The following is an 18,293-nucleotide window of genomic DNA, read 5'->3' on the forward strand; positions in this document are numbered from 1 at the left end:
TGATTATTTGTCAACCTTATCATCTAAATTCGACAACAATTATAGCATTATGAACAACTAAAGGATAAGAATCGCCTTATGAACAAAATGAAATTTTAAAATATAATATACTGAAATTTTAGAAATCAATTTAGGTTATGTACACTGTTCAATTTAATTATGGCATAGAAATCCATCAATCAATAAATTCAAAGATATGTTAGCTATCAACTTTCTGCATGGTTCTGTTTCAACAAATGATCTATTATTAGTCTTTGAACACTAAGGAATCAAGCAAAGTTGTCACAAACTGGTTGCCTCCATCACTAATCCATAAAGGGAGAGGAGTCCCCCAAAATCTACTTCGGCTAATTGCCCAATCTCTGGCATTTTCCAGTCAATTCTGAAATCGTTTATCCTGAAACACGCAGGAAAAACACAAATATTTGCAAAACATACACCTTCAGCAAATGGGAAGGAATGAAATGAGATCAAATAATAAATAATCAGTTCACGTGAAAAATGGGCAAGCAAGATATTATAAACCAATAATCAGTAAATCTGCTTATTATTTTCCAATAATTTCTCTTTCGATAACTCCACCTTAACAAACCTAAAATGAAGTAGCACATGTAAGATAAATAAACAGTCGTAGTAGTTTTCAATTTAGTATATGATAAATACTACTGCAATTTGAAAATTATAAATAAAACATAAAAACAACAAACATGACAATTGTACAAAATTGAAACTTGTAAACATGGATCCAGCAACACAAAATGGTCCAAAAAAAATAGTAGATCTATATGTTCTTTTTACAAATAGATGCATACAAACTCCCCCAGAGAAATGATTTTACAATCCCAGGTTGGTTCTGACATCGGACACCGTAGAGAAGCATACCTTTGACAGAAGTGTTTCACAGAAAAACAAAATACATGCTTTTAACAATTTCAAGTACATAGCAGTACTAACCTTACTAAGAATGTGGGTTCTCAAAGCAAACTTGGAAATCATCTTCACCAAAAGCAGGGCGCAATGGACAATGCCAAAAACAAATCCGAATCAAGCATTGGCCAAAAGTCAACAAAAGCAAAAAGTGAATCTGAAAAAAGGATTTGAATAAGGATTTGACCGAGCAAGTTCCACCTAGTGAATCTGAAAAAGGATTTGCAGGTGTTCTAAAGTTTCACCAACTCTTGTTTGAACGAAAGGTGCTATATATGGAAAAATAATATTGGTCACCCAAAAAAAAGAGTAAATCTTGAATATGAACATGAATTTTCGGTGGAGATGTGAATTTAATATGACATGATGTATTCGCTTCTTTCTGTAATATACTAATATACATACATGTAGCTTAGCTTAAGAATTTTTCTTGTTAAAAAAAAATGGCTAGAATTACACAATCAGTTCAGTTGACTCAATTAGGAGAAATTAACTGTGATTATAATTATTCTGGTTATTAATAGTGAAAATTCGTTAACCAGCTGAGGAATATTATATCTATTATCCTTTTTCTTAAACTAAATGAGAATGTCAAGAATGAATTTAGATAATGCTTAAAACTTAAGTTAACCTAATACATATAGCTTGGTTTCCTCCTTCTCAACCATGGATGAAAATCGACGCCAATCGTACGGTCACAGATTCCGCCGCGGCAACATGTGGTGTATATGTTCATGATCACGGTGGAAATCATTGTTCTATTTGGACTGCAGATATCTCATAGCCTTGACATACCAAGTTCATGGGTGAAGTAGATCACTGGTTCAAGCAATTCAAAGTCTTCGCCAATCCATTGGAGAAGTGCAAAAAACTCATTGGTATAGAGAATCAAACTTCAATCAGATAGTTCAGCAGACTTCATAATAAAGAGGCTATATGTTAGATCATTGACCTCATGATACGGAAATAATAGATAAACATAAAGACAAGAATTCAAACTGAATAAAAAGATACATTAAAATTGAAATAGAAACAAAAATGATAGATTGAAATTGAGTATAAAGAGAATCACTCTACTTCTACCCAATCTCTTGACGCAACAAGAAAGGGACTCCTCAACCTAACTTGTCAACGCCATGGTTTGGAAATTGATTCGAAGGGACTCCTCAACCTTCTAACCAATTCCCCGATGCAACAAGAGAGGGACTCCTCAACCTCAATTGTCCACACCATGGTTTCATCACGAAACCAAAAAAGGGTTTTGAAACCTCTAAAAATTCTATGCTACGACTACAATAGCTAAAGAGGTATTTATAACCTCTTATTAGGTTAAAACAAAGAAACCCTAAAGCCCATAAACATAAGGCCCAATCTAGTAATTAAATAAACAAAATCAAAATACATTAAATAAAATATTCTAAAAATGTAAACTAAAATATCTTCTAAATAACTCTTGAACTCTTCATATCACGAACATTTGAAGCACGTATCATTCTCCTCCTCTTCAAAAAAGATTCGTCCTCGAATCTTGTAGGTGGAAAAAAAAAGAAATATATGAAAAGGACAATAATTATAAGGAAGATAATTTCTTTTTTTTTTTGTTTTTTTCTTCTTCTTTTTTTTTGTTTTTTTTTTCACTTTATTCTTCTTCTTTTTTTTAAAAATAATGAAACGCAAACGAAAACAAGAACAAAAAGAAAGACGCGACAAATACTGGACTCTTTTTTTTATGATAAAAGAAAAACAAATATAGATTAATAAGAATTAATCTAATACCTGAGCTCTGATACCAAATGATACGGAAATAAGAGATAAACATAAAGATGAGAATTCAAACTGAATAAAAAGATACACTGAAATTGAAATAAAAATAAAATGGATAGATTGAAATGGAATACAAAGAGAATCACTCTACTTTCTGTCCAATTTCTTGACGCAACAAGAAAGGGACTCCTCAACCTAACTTGTCAACGCCATAATTTGGAAATTGAATCGAAGGGACTCCTCAACCTTCTACCCAATTCCCCGATGTAACAAGAGAGGGACTCCTCAACCTCAATTGTCCACACCATGGTTTCATCACGAAACCAAAAAGGGGTTTTGAAACCTCTAAAAATTCTCTACTCTAGCTATAATAACTAAGGTGGTATTTATAACCTCTTATTATGTTAAAACAAAGAAAACCCTAAAGCCCATAAACATAAGGCCCAATCTAGTAATTAAATAAACAAAATCAAAATACATTAAATAAAATATTCTAAAAATGTAAACTAAAATATCTTCTAAATAACTCTTGAACTCTTCATATCACGAACATTTGTAGCACGTATCATTCTCCTCCTCTTCAAAAAAGATTCGTCTTCGAATCTTGTAGGTGGAAAAAAATAATATATGAAAAGGACAATAATTACAAGGAAGATAATTTCTTTTTTTTTGTTTTTTTTTTACTTTATGCTTTTTTTTTAAACAATAATGAAATGCAAACGAAAACAAGAACTTAAAGAAAGACGCAACATACACTGGACTCTTTTTTTTATGATAAAAGAAGAACAAATATAGATTAATAAGAATTAATCTAATACCTGAGCTCTGATACCAAATGATACGGAAATAAGAGATAAACATAAAGATGAGAATTCAAACTGAATAAAAAGATACACTGAAATTGAAATAAAAATAAAATGGATAGATTGAAATGGAATACAAAGAGAATCACTCTACTTTCTGTCCAATTTCTTGACGCAACAAGAAAGGGACTCCTCAACCTAACTTGTCAACGCCATAATTTGGAAATTGAATCGAAGGGACTCCTCAACCTTCTACCCAATTCCCCGATGTAACAAGAGAGGGACTCCTCAACCTCAATTGTCCACACTATGGTTTCATCACGAAACCAAAAAGGGGTTTTGAAACCTCTAAAAATTCTATGCTACGACTACAATAGCTAAAGAGGTATTTATAACCTCTTATTAGGTTAAAACAAAGAAACCCTAAAGCCCATAAACATAAGGCCCAATCTAGTAATTAAATAAACAAAATCAAAATACATTAAATAAAATATTCTAAAAATGTAAACTAAAATATCTTCTAAATAACTCTTGAACTCTTCATATCACGAACATTTGAAGCACGTATCACCTCACCTTTCACTTGCATACTAGCTAAGAACAAGAACATAGACACCAAATTTTGTTAATTCCCATTTCAGAATGGCTTTGGTGTGCTGCTTAGACCTTTAGCAATGCGTTCTCTGTTTCCAACTTGCCGCTTACCACTCCATTAGCAGAGAGGATTAGGATTGGTGCCAGACAACTGGCATATCGAAGAATGGATTATTGCTACTCCACCCTTAACAAGCATGCAAAGGAAAAGCTTAAACAGAAAATCAAGAGAAACTTGAGTAACAATGACTTTGATTGTTGGACAAAACATAAATATTTTGCACTTTTGGACAAAAAAAGGGTAAAATTTTAGTTTGAACCATCCAATTCACAGGATCTATTGAAATTAAGGCTCTCTCATCCATCTTTTGGTTACAGTGTTGTGGCTGTTGAGGAATCATCTTATGCAATCTGATTCTACTTATTGGCTTCTGTAAAATAATCATCAGAAGCCTAAGACCACTCCCATTTTTTTTTAATTTGATCTTGTATAATATACTTAGATTATGCTAAAAGTGACAGCACCTTGTAAGATGTTAATTATTCATGTTGAATTAATATTTGTTATTAATTTTGAATCAGAAGTCTATCGTTTGTTGAGATTACAATGTAACTATAACACATCATCTTAGCCACTCCTCAAAAACACTCCATCTAAATTTAACTAAAGAGTCATCCAACAAAAGATTCATGTCAAAATGCATTCCTAGAAGTTATCAAACATGTACAAAGTTGAAAGATCATAATAAAATGGTTTATAGTATTACTATTATCATCTTTTGTCCCTATGGAAAGAGCCATATAAGACAAACCTAAATATCAAAGAATATCTGGAAACTCATCATTTAAGCCTGTATTGCAGAACACACCAGTAAAACAGAGCAGAGCTCAGTGTTAGGGAAGTGAAAATATGCTAGGCTTCAAAGTACAAAGCAGTATACTTCAAGGAAAGAAATCATATTTTTATTTTTTATTTTTACAATTTGAACTTAAAAGTTAAAATAAGTATATTCAAATATATTCACTACTTGTTTCATAATATTAGAGGGAGGGGGCCGCCTTTGATCATTCTTGTTTGCATGACTATTGAAATCAACAAAAATAATATCATAAAACATTTTATCAGGATATTTCAACGTTGTACATGTTTGATATATCTCTTATGAGTGCAATTTGACATGGATGGTTTGTTGTGTAGAATCTTTCCTTACACTTAGATTTAGTGTTTTGAGGAGTGGCCAAGAGGATGTGTTACAGTTACATAATCTCCATGATGCAGTGAAAAATGTACAAATCCAGTGCTGTCTGCTATGGCTTTCTGATGCTCAGTTTGCCACTCACTGATGAGCTTGTCCACAATGTCACTGGCCGGAATGTTCTGAAAATTCTCATCAGTGAGAGCCATGTCCTTGAAACCAGCTATTGCCGAACTGGCAAAAATGATGATCCCTTCAATAGAAGGATGAGAGTATCCTTATCTTAGAATTTCTTCCAAGTTCTCTGCCTGCTTCCCATCCAAAAATCAAGAATGAGAATAAAATTTGGTGTCTTATCATTAAGTCATAAGCTATAGTTAATTAAAATAGTACAACTCTATTCTAAAATTCTAAGAGATCGTCTCTATCGTATTCTAAGGAAGACACTGATCAAATTAGCATATGTTTTCATATCTTAAACATTGTCGGAGTTTAGGAAATACCTGATTTGGATCTGAATCCACGCTCACTTCTGTGAGCCATATTGGAAGTGAAGTAGTATCAAAAGCATCAAGGCAGCTCTCGTGTAAGCAAGATTTGGCGGGCCAGCAGTGAAATGGCCTTGCAGCCCTATTGCTGCTGATATTCCTTCATTTCTTGAAATGACCGAATCTTCGCCATTTTCGCAATATAATTAGCTGGGCTGGCAGCCGTATCACCACTATATTCAATGGTGTTATACTCATTCATGAACAATAATGGTTTTGGATCAAGCTGGTAAGTTTTAGAAAAATACTCTGCAGAAGCATTTTCACCGAGGTTTTCCTCAAAGAAGCTTAAGTGGAGATTCTCATTCACCACATCCCATGCCATGAGTTCACCTTCAGACCTTGAAACCACAGAATTTATTCTTTTTTCTGCTGCTTCCCTTAAACTCATCAGGAGAGAAGGACTTGACCCATTTAGGCTGCGTGTTTTCATTGTCCTAGAAAATGTTATGGCCTCTGACACTAATGCCATTCTCTTTGGTGAAATTGATCATGGCGTCCGCTATGGTGTCGTTCTCTTGGCCTTGAATTTCCTCTGTGCTATACCACTTCATGGCACTAGTGAAAGTTGTATATTTGAATCTCGACGCAAACCAGTTCTGGTAATTGCTGCTTGAGAGGATATGAAAGTTCATTCCACATCCAAATGGGAAATCAGACTTGCTTTGTTTGATGGAGACGCTTGCTCCTTCCAATGCTATTTCATTTTTATGTGTTATTTGGAACCTCACCTTGATCTTGCGAACCTACAAGTTTAATTCAAACACTTAGTCTTGATGGAAGTAGATCAGAAGCATAAACTTTCATGCTTGGTATGCACATTTTTAACTAAAAAATTAAAAGGATATGCACTTACTTACCCTCTCAGTGCTTTCATCTTGATGTGATATTGTGATCTCCATTGCTCTTTGGTGAATGGTTGCAAGGAAACACTATCAGCCCATATTTCCACCTTTGAGTTCTTGGTCTGCATGGTTGAATCAATTTCACTTCACAAAATTTGAAAGATATCTAAATACAAGAAAACCAGAACCATTTGAGCATTTGACTATGTTGTAATTATTCTATAATTAGTACAGATTTGTTTATATTAGGACAGAGTTGGTACAGATTTGTTTTGAATAGCTTTTATTACCTGTTATTTTCTTTCCTTAATTAGGTTGTAAATAATCTTTATTTTCTTTCCTTAATTATGTAATCACTCTAAAGGAAACAATCTATCTAATATCTATCTATTTATAATATATAAAAGCTGATACCAACTCTCTCCACAATGAGTTTAAGTGCATGTTTGGGCGTCATTATTTTGTTAAAAAAAGATCTTTTTTCAATGAAAAAAGATCTTTTTTTTTATTTTGTAACGTGTTTGGCAAATTTCTAGTAGTAAAAGTAAAAGCACTAGTAAAATCAAAAAAAGATCTTTTTTGAGAAGCTGTAATTTACATCTTTTTTTAAAAGATATTTTTTCCTTAATAAAAAGATGTTTTTCATGTAATAAATAAACAAAAAAGTACTTTTATATTGTTATATCCAAACATAATTGATTGATAAAAAGACCTTTTTACATGAGATATCCAAACATAAAATTACTTTTACTTCTCTATAAGATCTTTTAAAAAAATATAACTCAAAAAAAGATCTTTTCTTAAAAGCTCACCCAAACAAGCCCTAAGTCATCTTTTTTTTGCTAACGATGCCACGTCAGCAATTCTAATGACTTGAAAAATCAACCAATCACTATTTAGTAAAATATTTTAAAAAAATTAAAACAAAAACCTCTTATCTATTATTATTCAATTGAAACATCAAGTACTAATTAAATGCAATAAACATACATTAAAAGTGTCATAATAATAATAATTATAAAAATTTCAGTTACAAATATTCAAATTCTACAACTTATACATATTAAGACTCTTACTACTCTTCATTTCTTAATCTCTCATACTAATTGTAAAAAATTTCTTAAATTTAATATAACATTTTTATATATTTTTCATTCACATTCATTTATTTTTTTAATTATTTACAAACAAAAAAATCGTAAGAAAAGACAAAGTGTAGCCATTAATGCAAATCGAAAAATAAAAAAAATAAAAATGCAGTTTTGTATAATTCTAATATAAACAATCTATGTCTTTTTTAAAAATAAATAAATTCAAAATATATTTATAATATGTTCTCTAAAATATTTTAAATATAACATTTATTAAAATATACTATATAGTATAAATAATCTACCTCTTCGCGCATTGCGCGGGTCTCACTCTAGTTCAGGAATAATATTCAAAAATCTTCTTTTCAAATTGGTATCAGAGCTCCCGATTCTGAGGGCTCTGCTTCCGCATTTTTCCAGCATTTTTTCAGGCATCCTTCATTGCTGCAACTATACCTGTTTCGGTGCCCTGCCGCTGCTGCACGCCACCATCGGAATTTTTTCGACGAGTTTCTGAACAAGACCACCACCATCAGAAGCGGGATTTGTCGATCTACAAAGCCCAGGAGATTTCGTTGCCATCGGCCACTCTGCACGCGATCTCTTTGATTGCGACACTGCTTGTCCAGACACGATCATCGGTTTTCTTTTTTTCTTCTTCTGTCTTCCTTTTGCTGCCGATTCTTACCAATGACGGATGATAAGACTGCGCCTCTCGTCAGCCCCAATGATCTACCGGTGTTACAAGGGTCGTATCGTTTTGATGGGCGCAACTACCTCCAATGGTCTCAACTGGTTCGCACTACTCTCAAGGGGCGAAAGAAATTAAATCATCTTGAAGGGAACCCTCCAACCACGACAGACCCCAAATATGAAGCCTGGGATGACGAGGATGCTCTTATCATGACCTGGTTATGGCATTCTATGACACCAAAAATAAGCCATAATTATATGTTCTTCCCCACTGCTAAGGAGATTTGGAATAATCTAAGTCAGGCATACTCAATGAAGAAGGATACTACAACATGTTATGAAATAGAAAACAAGATCTTCAATACCAAGCAAGAGAGCCTCTCCGTAACAGACTACTATGGGATGCTGAATCGTTTGTGGATCGAGTTAGATCAGTATCAAAATTTGACTATGCAGCGCACACCTGATTCTACTACATTGACATAATTTATTGAAAGGATACGTATATTTAAATTTCTGTCTGGCTTGCACTCTGAATTTGATCCAATTCGGGTTCAAATTTTGGGTAAAGAAAAAATTCTTTCTTTCTCAGAAGTTTTTCATATTGTACGAGGGGAAGAAACTCGAAGGTCAGTCATGTTGGAAGGAGAAAATTATGTTGATGGTTCAGCTCTAGCCACCGGCAAAAGTCCTTTAAAAGGTCCATCCCTTTCATATGGAAAGCCTTTCTTAAAGGCTCACCGTGATGATTGCTGGTGCGGTTATTGTAGGAAAACGGGTCATACTAAGGACACATGTTTTAGACTTCATGGAAAGGAGAAGGTCCTTGAACGTATTGGAGGATTCAAAGGTGCCATACAAAGACGTGCTAACCACACATTGTCTGACTCTGAAAGTGTAGAAGAGAGGCCCCAGCCCTTAGCAAAGAAGAATTAGACTGTTTACGTGGTCTTATGGACTCACTTAGTAAAACATCTAGCCCTTGTGCTTTAACCATGACTAGTAAGGGTTCTAGCTTCTCATCCTTTAATGCTCCTAACACTGAGAGTACCTGAATTGTAGACTCTGGTGCTACAGATCATATGACACCTCATTCCCTTTCTTTTTCATCTTACACTAATTCATCTGGTCACAAACAAATCACTGTTGCTAACGTTTCCTATATTCCTATTACTGGATATGGTAACATCCACCTTCAACCTTCTATCCATTTAAAAAATGTGTTTCATGTTCCAAAATTATCTACTAACCTCTTGTCTATTGATAAGGTTACCAAAGACTTAAATTGTGCTGCAACTTTTTTTCATACTCATTGTGTATTTCAGGATCTTGCCACGAGGAGGACGATTGGAATTGCTAAAGAGCAGGACGAGTTATACTACTTACCGCATGAAAAGAGTACCAAACAAAAGGCACTTAATTCAAATCATCAGACAAACATACCGTCCTGGGCAAACTCTCAGATATGGCTTCAGCATAAATGACTTGGTCATCCTCCATTTAGTACCCTAAAGTCTTTATTTCCTTTTTTATTTACAAAAGTGTCTGTCGAGTCTTTTCAATGTGATGTTTGTCAATTAGCTAAACACCATCGGGCTACTTTTTCTCCCAGTAATAATAAAAGTTCTAAACCTTTTGATATTGTTCATTCTGATGTGTGGGAACCTTCAGCTATTAGTAATATTTCTGGTGCAAAGTGGTTTGTTTCTTTTATTGATGATTGTACTCGAGTTACCTGGATCTTTCTCATGAAAGATAAATCTGAAGTTTTCCACTTGTTTGAAAATTTTTACCAAATGGTTCGAACACAATTTGGAAGCCTGACTAAGCGATTACGTTCTGATAATGGCAGAGAATATGTGAACTAAAATTTTTCCAAGTTCCTTAAGGATAATGGAGTTATTCATGAATTGACCTGTGTAGACACCCTTCAACAGAATGGGTGGCGAAAGGAAAAATCGTCATCTTCTTGAGGTTACTCGAGCATTACTCTTCCAAACTTAGCCCTATTCAATTTTTGACCAAAATTTACCCCTCTATCCCTATTATGAGTAGTCTTCAAAGTCGTATCTTTGGCTGTCTTGTTTTTGTTCATATTCATAGTTCTCATCGGGGTAAGTTGGATCCTCGGACAATCAAATGTGTCTTTATAGGTTATGCTTCAAACAAAAAGGGATACAAATGCTATTATCCTCAAAGTCCTAGATTCTATATCTCCAAAGATGTCACATTTCATGAGTCCGAGTCCTTCTTTCCTAGTTCTCAGCTTCAGGGGGAGAGTATTCCAGAAGCTGAGTTCCTTGAGTCATCACCTTTTCCCTTGTTGCAGAATTTGACTTCTCCGGAGGATAACAAAGACCCTGAATCAGCATCACTACTAGAAAAGAATAATGAAGAGAATAATGAGGACAGGTTTTTTGGAAAACAATATCAGCGAAGGCAGCAAGAACCCATCCTGGTCAAACAGCAACTTCATTTGTCTGAACCGGAGGTAAGATCTCATACTCTTGAGACTCTTGACACTTTAAATACCACTTGTGCAACTAACTTAGCTGATTTACCTATTGCCATGAGAAAAGAAAAAAGATCCTGTGTCAAATATCCTATTTCCAAATTTGTGTCCACTAAAAATATTTCTGTACAGCACCAGAATTTCTCTTTCAGCTATTGATTCTGCCAGAATCCTGACATCAGTACAAGAAGCCTTAAAAGATGAGAATTGGGTTCGAGCTATGAATGAAGAAATGGGTGCATTAGAAAGGAACGAGACTTGGGAGATTGTAGAGAGACCAACGGACAAGAAAGTAGTGGGTTGTAAGTGGATATACATAGTTAAATATCAATCTAATGGCACACTGGACAGGTATAAAGCAAGGTTGGTTGCAAAAGGATATACCCAAACCTATGGGATCGATTACGAGGAGACATTTGCTCCAGTGGCAAAAATGAATACTGTTAGGATTATCCTCTCCTTAGCAACACACTTTGGTTGGGAGATGCATCAATTTGATGTTAAAAATGCCTTCTTGCATGGAAGTCTGGAAGAAGAAGTGTACATGGAGATTCCACCATGATATGGTATCACTAGTGAAGAAAATAAGGTGTGCAGACTAAAAAAGGCTTTGTATGGTCTTAAACAGTCACCTCGTGCCTGGTTTGGAAGATTTACTCAAGCTATGATATCTTTAGGGTATTGACAAAGCCAAGGTGATCATACTCTGTTTATAAAACATTCACAAGAAGGCAAACTCACTCTACTCTTGGTCTATGTAGATGATATGATTATTGCAGTTGATGATGTGTTAGAAAAACAGACTTTGAAAGAAAAGTTAGCCACTCAGTTTGAGATGAAGGATCTTGGCAAGCTAAAGTACTTCCTTGGGATAGAGGTTGCTTACTCTAGACAAGGCATCTTTATTTCCCAAAGAAAATATATCCTAGATCTCCTCAAAGAGATTGGTAAGTTAGATTGTAAGATCACTGAAGTGCCCATAGAGCAAAATCATAGAATTGGAAATGATGAGGAAAGCCCAAAGGTAGAGAAGGCACAGTACCAGAGGCTTGTGGGAAAACTCATCTACTTATCACACACTAGGCCTAACATAGCCTATGCAGTTAGTGTGGTTAGTCAATTCATGCATGATCCAAAAGAGAGACATTTGCAGGCTGTAAACATGATTATTCAGTACTTGAAAGCCTCTCCAGGTAAAGGATTGCTATTCAAAAAGGAAGGAATTTTATCCATGAAAGTATATACTGATGCTAACTACGCTGGATCAATTATTGATAGGAGATCTACCTCAGGATATTGCATGTTCTTGGGTGGAAACTTGGTGACATGGAGGAGCAAGAAGCAAAATTTAGTTGCAAGATCAAGTGCAGAGGCGGAATTTAGAGCCATGACCCAAGGGATTTACGAATTATTATGGATGAAGATCATACTCGATGACCTCAAAGTAAAGTATGAAGCTCCTATGGAACTGGTTTGTGATAATAAGTCTGCCATTAGTATTGCACACAATCCAGTTCAACATGACCGAACAAAGCATGTAAAAATAGACCGACATTTCATTAAGGAGAAATTGGACAATAGTCTTATAGCCACCAAGTACATCCCTTCAAGACTCCAATTGGCAGATATGTTCACTAAGGGACTTCCCACCGAGCACTTAAAAGACCTTACTTGCAAGCTGGGAATGATAGATATACATTCACCAGCTTGAGGGGGAGTGTTGTAATTATTCTATAATTAGTACAGATTTGTTTATATTAGGATAGATTTGGTGCAGATTTGTTTTGAATAGCTTTTATTACCTATTATTTTTTTTCTTTAATTAGGTTGTAAATAATCTTTATATTCTGTATGTAATCACACTCTAAGGGAAACAATTCAGGAATAATATTCAAAAATCTTTTTTTCAAGAGGCTATTTTTTTCCCCCTTGTTCTTAAAGCTGAGAAACATGCAGGTTATTTCACTTCAACTCAAAAATAATATCAGCAGGGCTTGAGTAGTTGGCAACTATGCCACCTTTTAGCAGAGTCCAGCATCCATGCTTTGTTATTGTGTAGCCTCCTTGAATCAGCTCGGTTGCATTCTTTTAAATATAACTGACACAGTCACACAGTGTCACTTACTTCACTGAGCTGAAACCAAGCTGAATATGGAAATAATGTCACAAATTTCTGGTTGAAACAGAACTCATAATATTAGAGAAAGTAACAAGTCTAGAACATAGATTGTATGTATGAGAATGCTGTCTTCAAAGTTCAAAGTATAAGTTACCAGTAAAGCTGTATAGCATTCCTTTCTTAGGTTGGACCTTCTGGGAGAAACTATCTGATGGTTGAGTCCTGTTGCGTGAAACAATGAATCTATTGCCTGCATTTGATATTCGTTCCACGATAGCACCATTTCCAAATACTGTCCAACCATCTATGCTGTGATCAAATGCTGGATTTATTATAATGCCTCCACCATACTCTGCTCTTGGTGTTTCTGCCACACACTGCTTCATCAAGGCAATGTCAACACATGAAAGCTTATTTATCAATGGTTTATAGAAACTACCACATAAATGGTTTGAGTATTTGACTAGTTTAATTATATTTTTAAATTATCATGTATTCTTGAACCTCAGCAGCAAATGGTAAACATATACAAATACTTAGCAGCTTAGGAAAAACAATCTAGTTTTCTAGTTTCCATTATGTTAGTATATGATTCTTATGTATGTGTTCTTGCCTCAGTAGTAGCAGAGTAATCATATGGCAAGGAATTGATACCAAACCCCACATTTGTTTCATAGATATGTTAGGTATATGGTGAACAATATAGATGGCACTGAAAGAGAGGGAAAGAGATATATAAACCTGAGACCACTAAAAGCAAAGATGTGCTAAGCAATAACGTGGAGCCTTCTGCAATAGCCTTCATCTTTTCACTGCTCAATAAAGCCTTCTCTTATTTTAAGGTTATTATAAGGTATATATATTTGAATCTAATCCAATTGTCTAAGAAGAACAAATGCTGGTTTTAGCACCAAATCCAACGAATGAGTATAGGCCAATAAGAGAATGTCACATGATATGACATATCTTAAGCAATGTCAGATGCTCACTGTCACACAAATACACAACAAAATTCTTTGGTAGATTTTGAAAATGTTTATACATGAAAATTTTATAATGACTTTTGCATGTCCTGTAAACACTAGTGGCAGGAAAGCATCATGGAGTACTGAAATTGTAACAAAAGATTATGCATATATTTAGAGGTCGAAAAGACTTTATATTACCATGATCAAGATCATTTTGGGGACTACTATCAATCTCAAATTTGAATTCCTGATAACAGATGCTCCACTTATATATTCATCTGTTTGACCAGTGTTGAGATTAAAGCAATCATTGATGAGAACCAAATAAGAGAACCTTTTGTTACCAGTAGTTGCCACAAGAACATTCACCGTTTTTAAAATGGTGAAACCTCTTCCTATCTCTCACTACTATCTCTCGCTTGACTACTCTGGATATAAACTTGAACGCATTATGGCAATCCCCGCATATCCTCAAGTTTTTGAAAACACGAATCGGAGCTCCTGGAGAAAGTTTCATAATTCCATAAACAACAGCAAGTTTTTCACTATGAGTAGACAAGGCATATTCTTTGTGTTCAGATTCCATATCGTGTAATACAAACTTCGTATCAGGAACATAGCCCAACTTCCTCATTTCAATTACGAGTTGCTCTAGATATCTGTACACTGATAGTACCTCAGGATGAACAGCATCATCAACCAAAAAGACATGGACCATGTTTTCAACCTCGATCCAACTACAACCAGGTTCCTTCTTCACCCCTCGTTCTTTCATTAATTTCCTCACCCTGGCCACTTCATCCCACTGACCTAAAGTGGCATACATATTGGACAGGATTATGTAGGTTCCATCATGCTGTGGCATTAGCTCAAAGAGTTGCTCAGCAACTTGAATTCCTAAATCAATATTCCCGTGAATCCGGCAACCAGCAAGAAGAGCCTCCCAAATAGGTGCACCGGGCTCAAAAGGCATTGATTCAGTTACACTCTTTGCTTCTAACAACATACCGGCACGACATAATAAATCAATCAAACGAGCATAATGATCCTCTCCTGGGGTTATACCATAAGAAGTACACATTGTATCAAAATAATGACGCCCCTCTTTGACCAAACCTGCATGGCTACAAGCAGAAAGAATTGTGAGAAAAGTTATCCTATCAGGTAATATTTCTTCCTTCAACATCTGTTCATAAAGTTGAATGGCTTCGACACCCCTTCCATGTTGTGCAAGAGCTGCAATCATGGCATTCCAAGATACTGAATCTACATAAGGCATTGTGAGGAACACATCATAGGCAGCTTCAACAAGACCACATCTTGCATACATTGTAATCAATGCATTGCTGGCAGAGAGGCTTGAGTCATGTCCCAAACGAAGTAGCTGAGAATGCAGTTGCTGTCCATTGTCTAATGATCCAAGAACAGCACACGACGTAATTGCTCCTGCATATGCATAATCACATGGCTCCAGTCCCTCTAACTTCATCTGGTTGAATAACTTTAAACCTTCTTCTCCAAAACCATTTTGTGCTAAGCCCGATATCATCACTGTCCATGCCAGGGGACTCCTCTCTGGCATCTCCTTGAAAATGGAGTTAGCTTCCTCAATGTGCCGAGCATTCACACAGGCAGACAAAATTGAATTCCAAGAAATTAGATCTCTTATGGGCATCTTGTTAAAAATTTCCTTTGCCTCAACCAATTTACCATGTTTAGTGTAGAACGTAATTAGGGCATTATTTACCGACAAAATAAAATGTTCTGAAGGTTGTAACTCTGTTCTGAGAATGTAAGCATGCACCTGTCTTCCTAACCTGAACAATCCAGCATTAGAAGTAGCACTAATTATACTAGTGTAAGCATACTCGTCCAACTTAATTCCCATGGATTGCATTTTCCTGAACAACTCAAATGCTTCATCATAAATCCCATGATGCACATAACCAGATATCATGGCATTCCAAACAACAACTATCTTTTCAGTCATCCCATCGAGAAGCTTGCGCCCCGCACAAAGATCACCATTCCTTACATACCCAGCAACAATAGTGGTCCATGACAATTCATCCCTCTCTTCCATCTCGTCAAACAACGTCCTAGAAGCAGCCATCACCGATGAAGACAACACCAATGGTGAACTCGCACAATTCACATACGCACTCATCAAAGCATTGCATACCGACACCACACACGCCACTCCCCACTTGATCACCTCACAATGCAGCTGCTGGCAGTGTCTCTCCTGATCCGCTATCAACGAAAGTGCACTTAGCACACTTGCAAAAGTAAATGGATCTGGCACAAACCCCTCCACCCTCATTTCTTTATAGAGCCTAACAGCAGAATGCCCATCACGATTACGTGAATAAGCAGTTATCATAGAATTATAACTAACTGTATCTCTAATTCTCAAAGGGGTGGCATAAAACACCTCCTTAGCAAGCCTTATGTTACCCATGGAAGAGTACGCCGCAACCAGAGTGGTTCTAGCAGCAATATCTGGTTTGGGAATTTCATCAAACAGTTGGCGGGCATAACAAATATTTGAAGACTTGCAATACACATCAATGAGACGGTTGAGGATGAAAGTGGATGGCCTAAAGCCAGAGGTAAGAATGTGAGCGTGGATGGCACGTGCTAGTATCTGGGTGATGGGGGTGCGGCTGAGTTTGACCATGTAATGACTGGCCAGTAAGCGAGGGTCCATGCTGGAACCTGGAAGTGTGGTTGATGATTATGGCGAATGATGATTTGGAATGGAGATTTGAATGCAAGTTGCTTTGGCATAATTATTAGATGGTGCGTTTCTCAGTAGTGTCTAATAAGGGAATAATTGTGGGCAAGTTGAACAATGAACATCTATGCTAATGTCAATGTTACGTTGACACTACCACAAAAACGGAAGTTTGCCACGAAAATTTAACCACGTATTGATAGGAGTGACAAATTCAATTTAGCGTGGCCGAAATTAGACACCAAATTGTGCTTTTCTGATCTGTGCTGAGTTTCGTGTTTGTTGTTGTGTTGGACTGCCTGATAGTTGTGTTCTTTTGTTGTTTTGAATTTGATGATGATAGGATGAATTGGGCGCTAGACGTATGTGTATAGGTATCTGCCACCGGAGCTTCTTAGGTATTTGTCTGGAATGGAATTTTCAGAGTTTGAATTTTATATATACTATGTCACTATTCCTTTCTTGTTTTTAAGTCGGTATGACTTTTTTGGTTGAATCTAAATACAATGATGATTGTACCCATAACGTTAAAATGATTTATTAATATCAAATGGAAAAAATATATGTAGTTAGTGGCACAATGGTATATTTGACCCATTCAACAAGCCTCACTTAGCGGTGAAATGCTTTGTTAGTTTTTTCTTTTTTTCTATATAGGCTATATGGCTTCATGTGTGTACATGAGGACAATGAAGCAAGCCAAGCCAATAATATTGCTAGACAAAATAGTTTCAATGATTTACCAGTATAAGAGTTGTAAGAACAATAGAGAATGAACAAGAAATTGGTTTATGCAGTGAAAGGTTTGTGAATGGAAAACAAAGAAGGTAACGTGTAAAGAAAACTGAAGCGTGTATTACACTATTACTTATTATCCAACTTAAAATCTTGAGTACTTGTACAATCACATATATATAGTAGCTTTAGACACCTGAGAGAGTTATACAGAATAATAGATTCTCTAGCAACTCTCATAACTAACTATTTCTAACTATAACTAACTAATTTCCCTAATACCCCCCTCAAACTGAGGTACGATTTGGCACGTATCCTCAGTTTGTTGCGAAACCTATCAAAGAGGGTAAAGGACAGAGGTTTTGTGAGAAGGTTTGCAATTTGGTCATATAATGGAATATGCATGACGTATAGGGTGCATGTGGTTAGAGGAATTATAAATAATTTTTAGGAATTTTAAGATAGGAATATCATATTTTTATGTTTGGTTCAAAGTTTGAAAAATTATTTCTAAGCAAATTTGATTCCAGGAAATCAAAATACCATCATTTCAATTCCCACCTTTCCCTTAGGTATCTTTAATTCCCATGGAAATAGAATCTTTATAACAATGTAATACTTGAACCACACACACCCATAGTGACTTTTCGTTAACGAGATCACGAAGAAATTAAAGTGGAGGTAGAGTTCCAAGTGCTTGCAGCGAGAGTGAAGTATAAGATTGGTTGTCGCAATAAATGGTGGGGGGAATAGTCTGAGGT

The 18,293-nt window shown here is 35.5% G+C and overlaps 2 protein-coding genes, 1 long non-coding RNA gene and 1 pseudogene across 3 annotated transcripts; 1 reads left to right on the top strand and 3 right to left on the bottom strand.

Moving 5' to 3' along the window:
• Positions 1-276: 276 nt before the first annotated feature.
• Positions 277-1,823, bottom strand: LOC148546408 (uncharacterized). Its single transcript, XR_015900192.1, has 3 exons — positions 1,559-1,823; positions 955-1,084; positions 277-397 (listed from the first exon to the last, which is right to left on the bottom strand). It is a non-coding gene; the product is annotated as an uncharacterized LOC148546408 (long non-coding RNA).
• Positions 1,824-5,248: 3,425 nt separating this feature from the next.
• LOC107618846 (endo-1,4-beta-xylanase 5-like) lies at positions 5,249-14,074 on the bottom strand. Its single transcript, XM_088500266.1, is given in 14 exon segments — positions 5,249-5,316; positions 5,319-5,592; positions 5,788-5,846; positions 5,849-5,935; positions 5,938-6,217; positions 6,219-6,578; positions 6,693-6,713; positions 6,716-6,799; position 12,837; positions 12,946-13,059; positions 13,061-13,118; positions 13,247-13,469; positions 13,706-13,747; positions 13,829-14,074. Coding segments are annotated over 14 exon segments (1,740 nt in total). The 5' UTR covers positions 13,898-14,074.
• Positions 8,459-9,397, top strand: LOC148546409 (uncharacterized; annotated as a pseudogene).
• Positions 14,075-14,206: 132 nt separating the features above from the next.
• On the bottom strand, positions 14,207-17,219 carry LOC148546410 (Pentatricopeptide repeat (PPR) superfamily protein). Its single transcript, XM_088500265.1, has one exon. It carries the CDS (start codon positions 16,768-16,770, stop codon positions 14,401-14,403), a length of 2,370 nt encoding a protein of 789 aa, XP_088356391.1. The 5' UTR covers positions 16,771-17,219; the 3' UTR covers positions 14,207-14,400.
• Positions 17,220-18,293: the final 1,074 nt, after the last annotated feature.

The sequence above is a fragment of the Arachis ipaensis genome, chromosome B9, assembly GCF_059453495.1.
Source record: "Arachis ipaensis isolate K30076 ecotype BB chromosome B9, ASM5945349v1, whole genome shotgun sequence".
Classification (NCBI taxonomy): domain Eukaryota; kingdom Viridiplantae; phylum Streptophyta; class Magnoliopsida; order Fabales; family Fabaceae; genus Arachis; species Arachis ipaensis.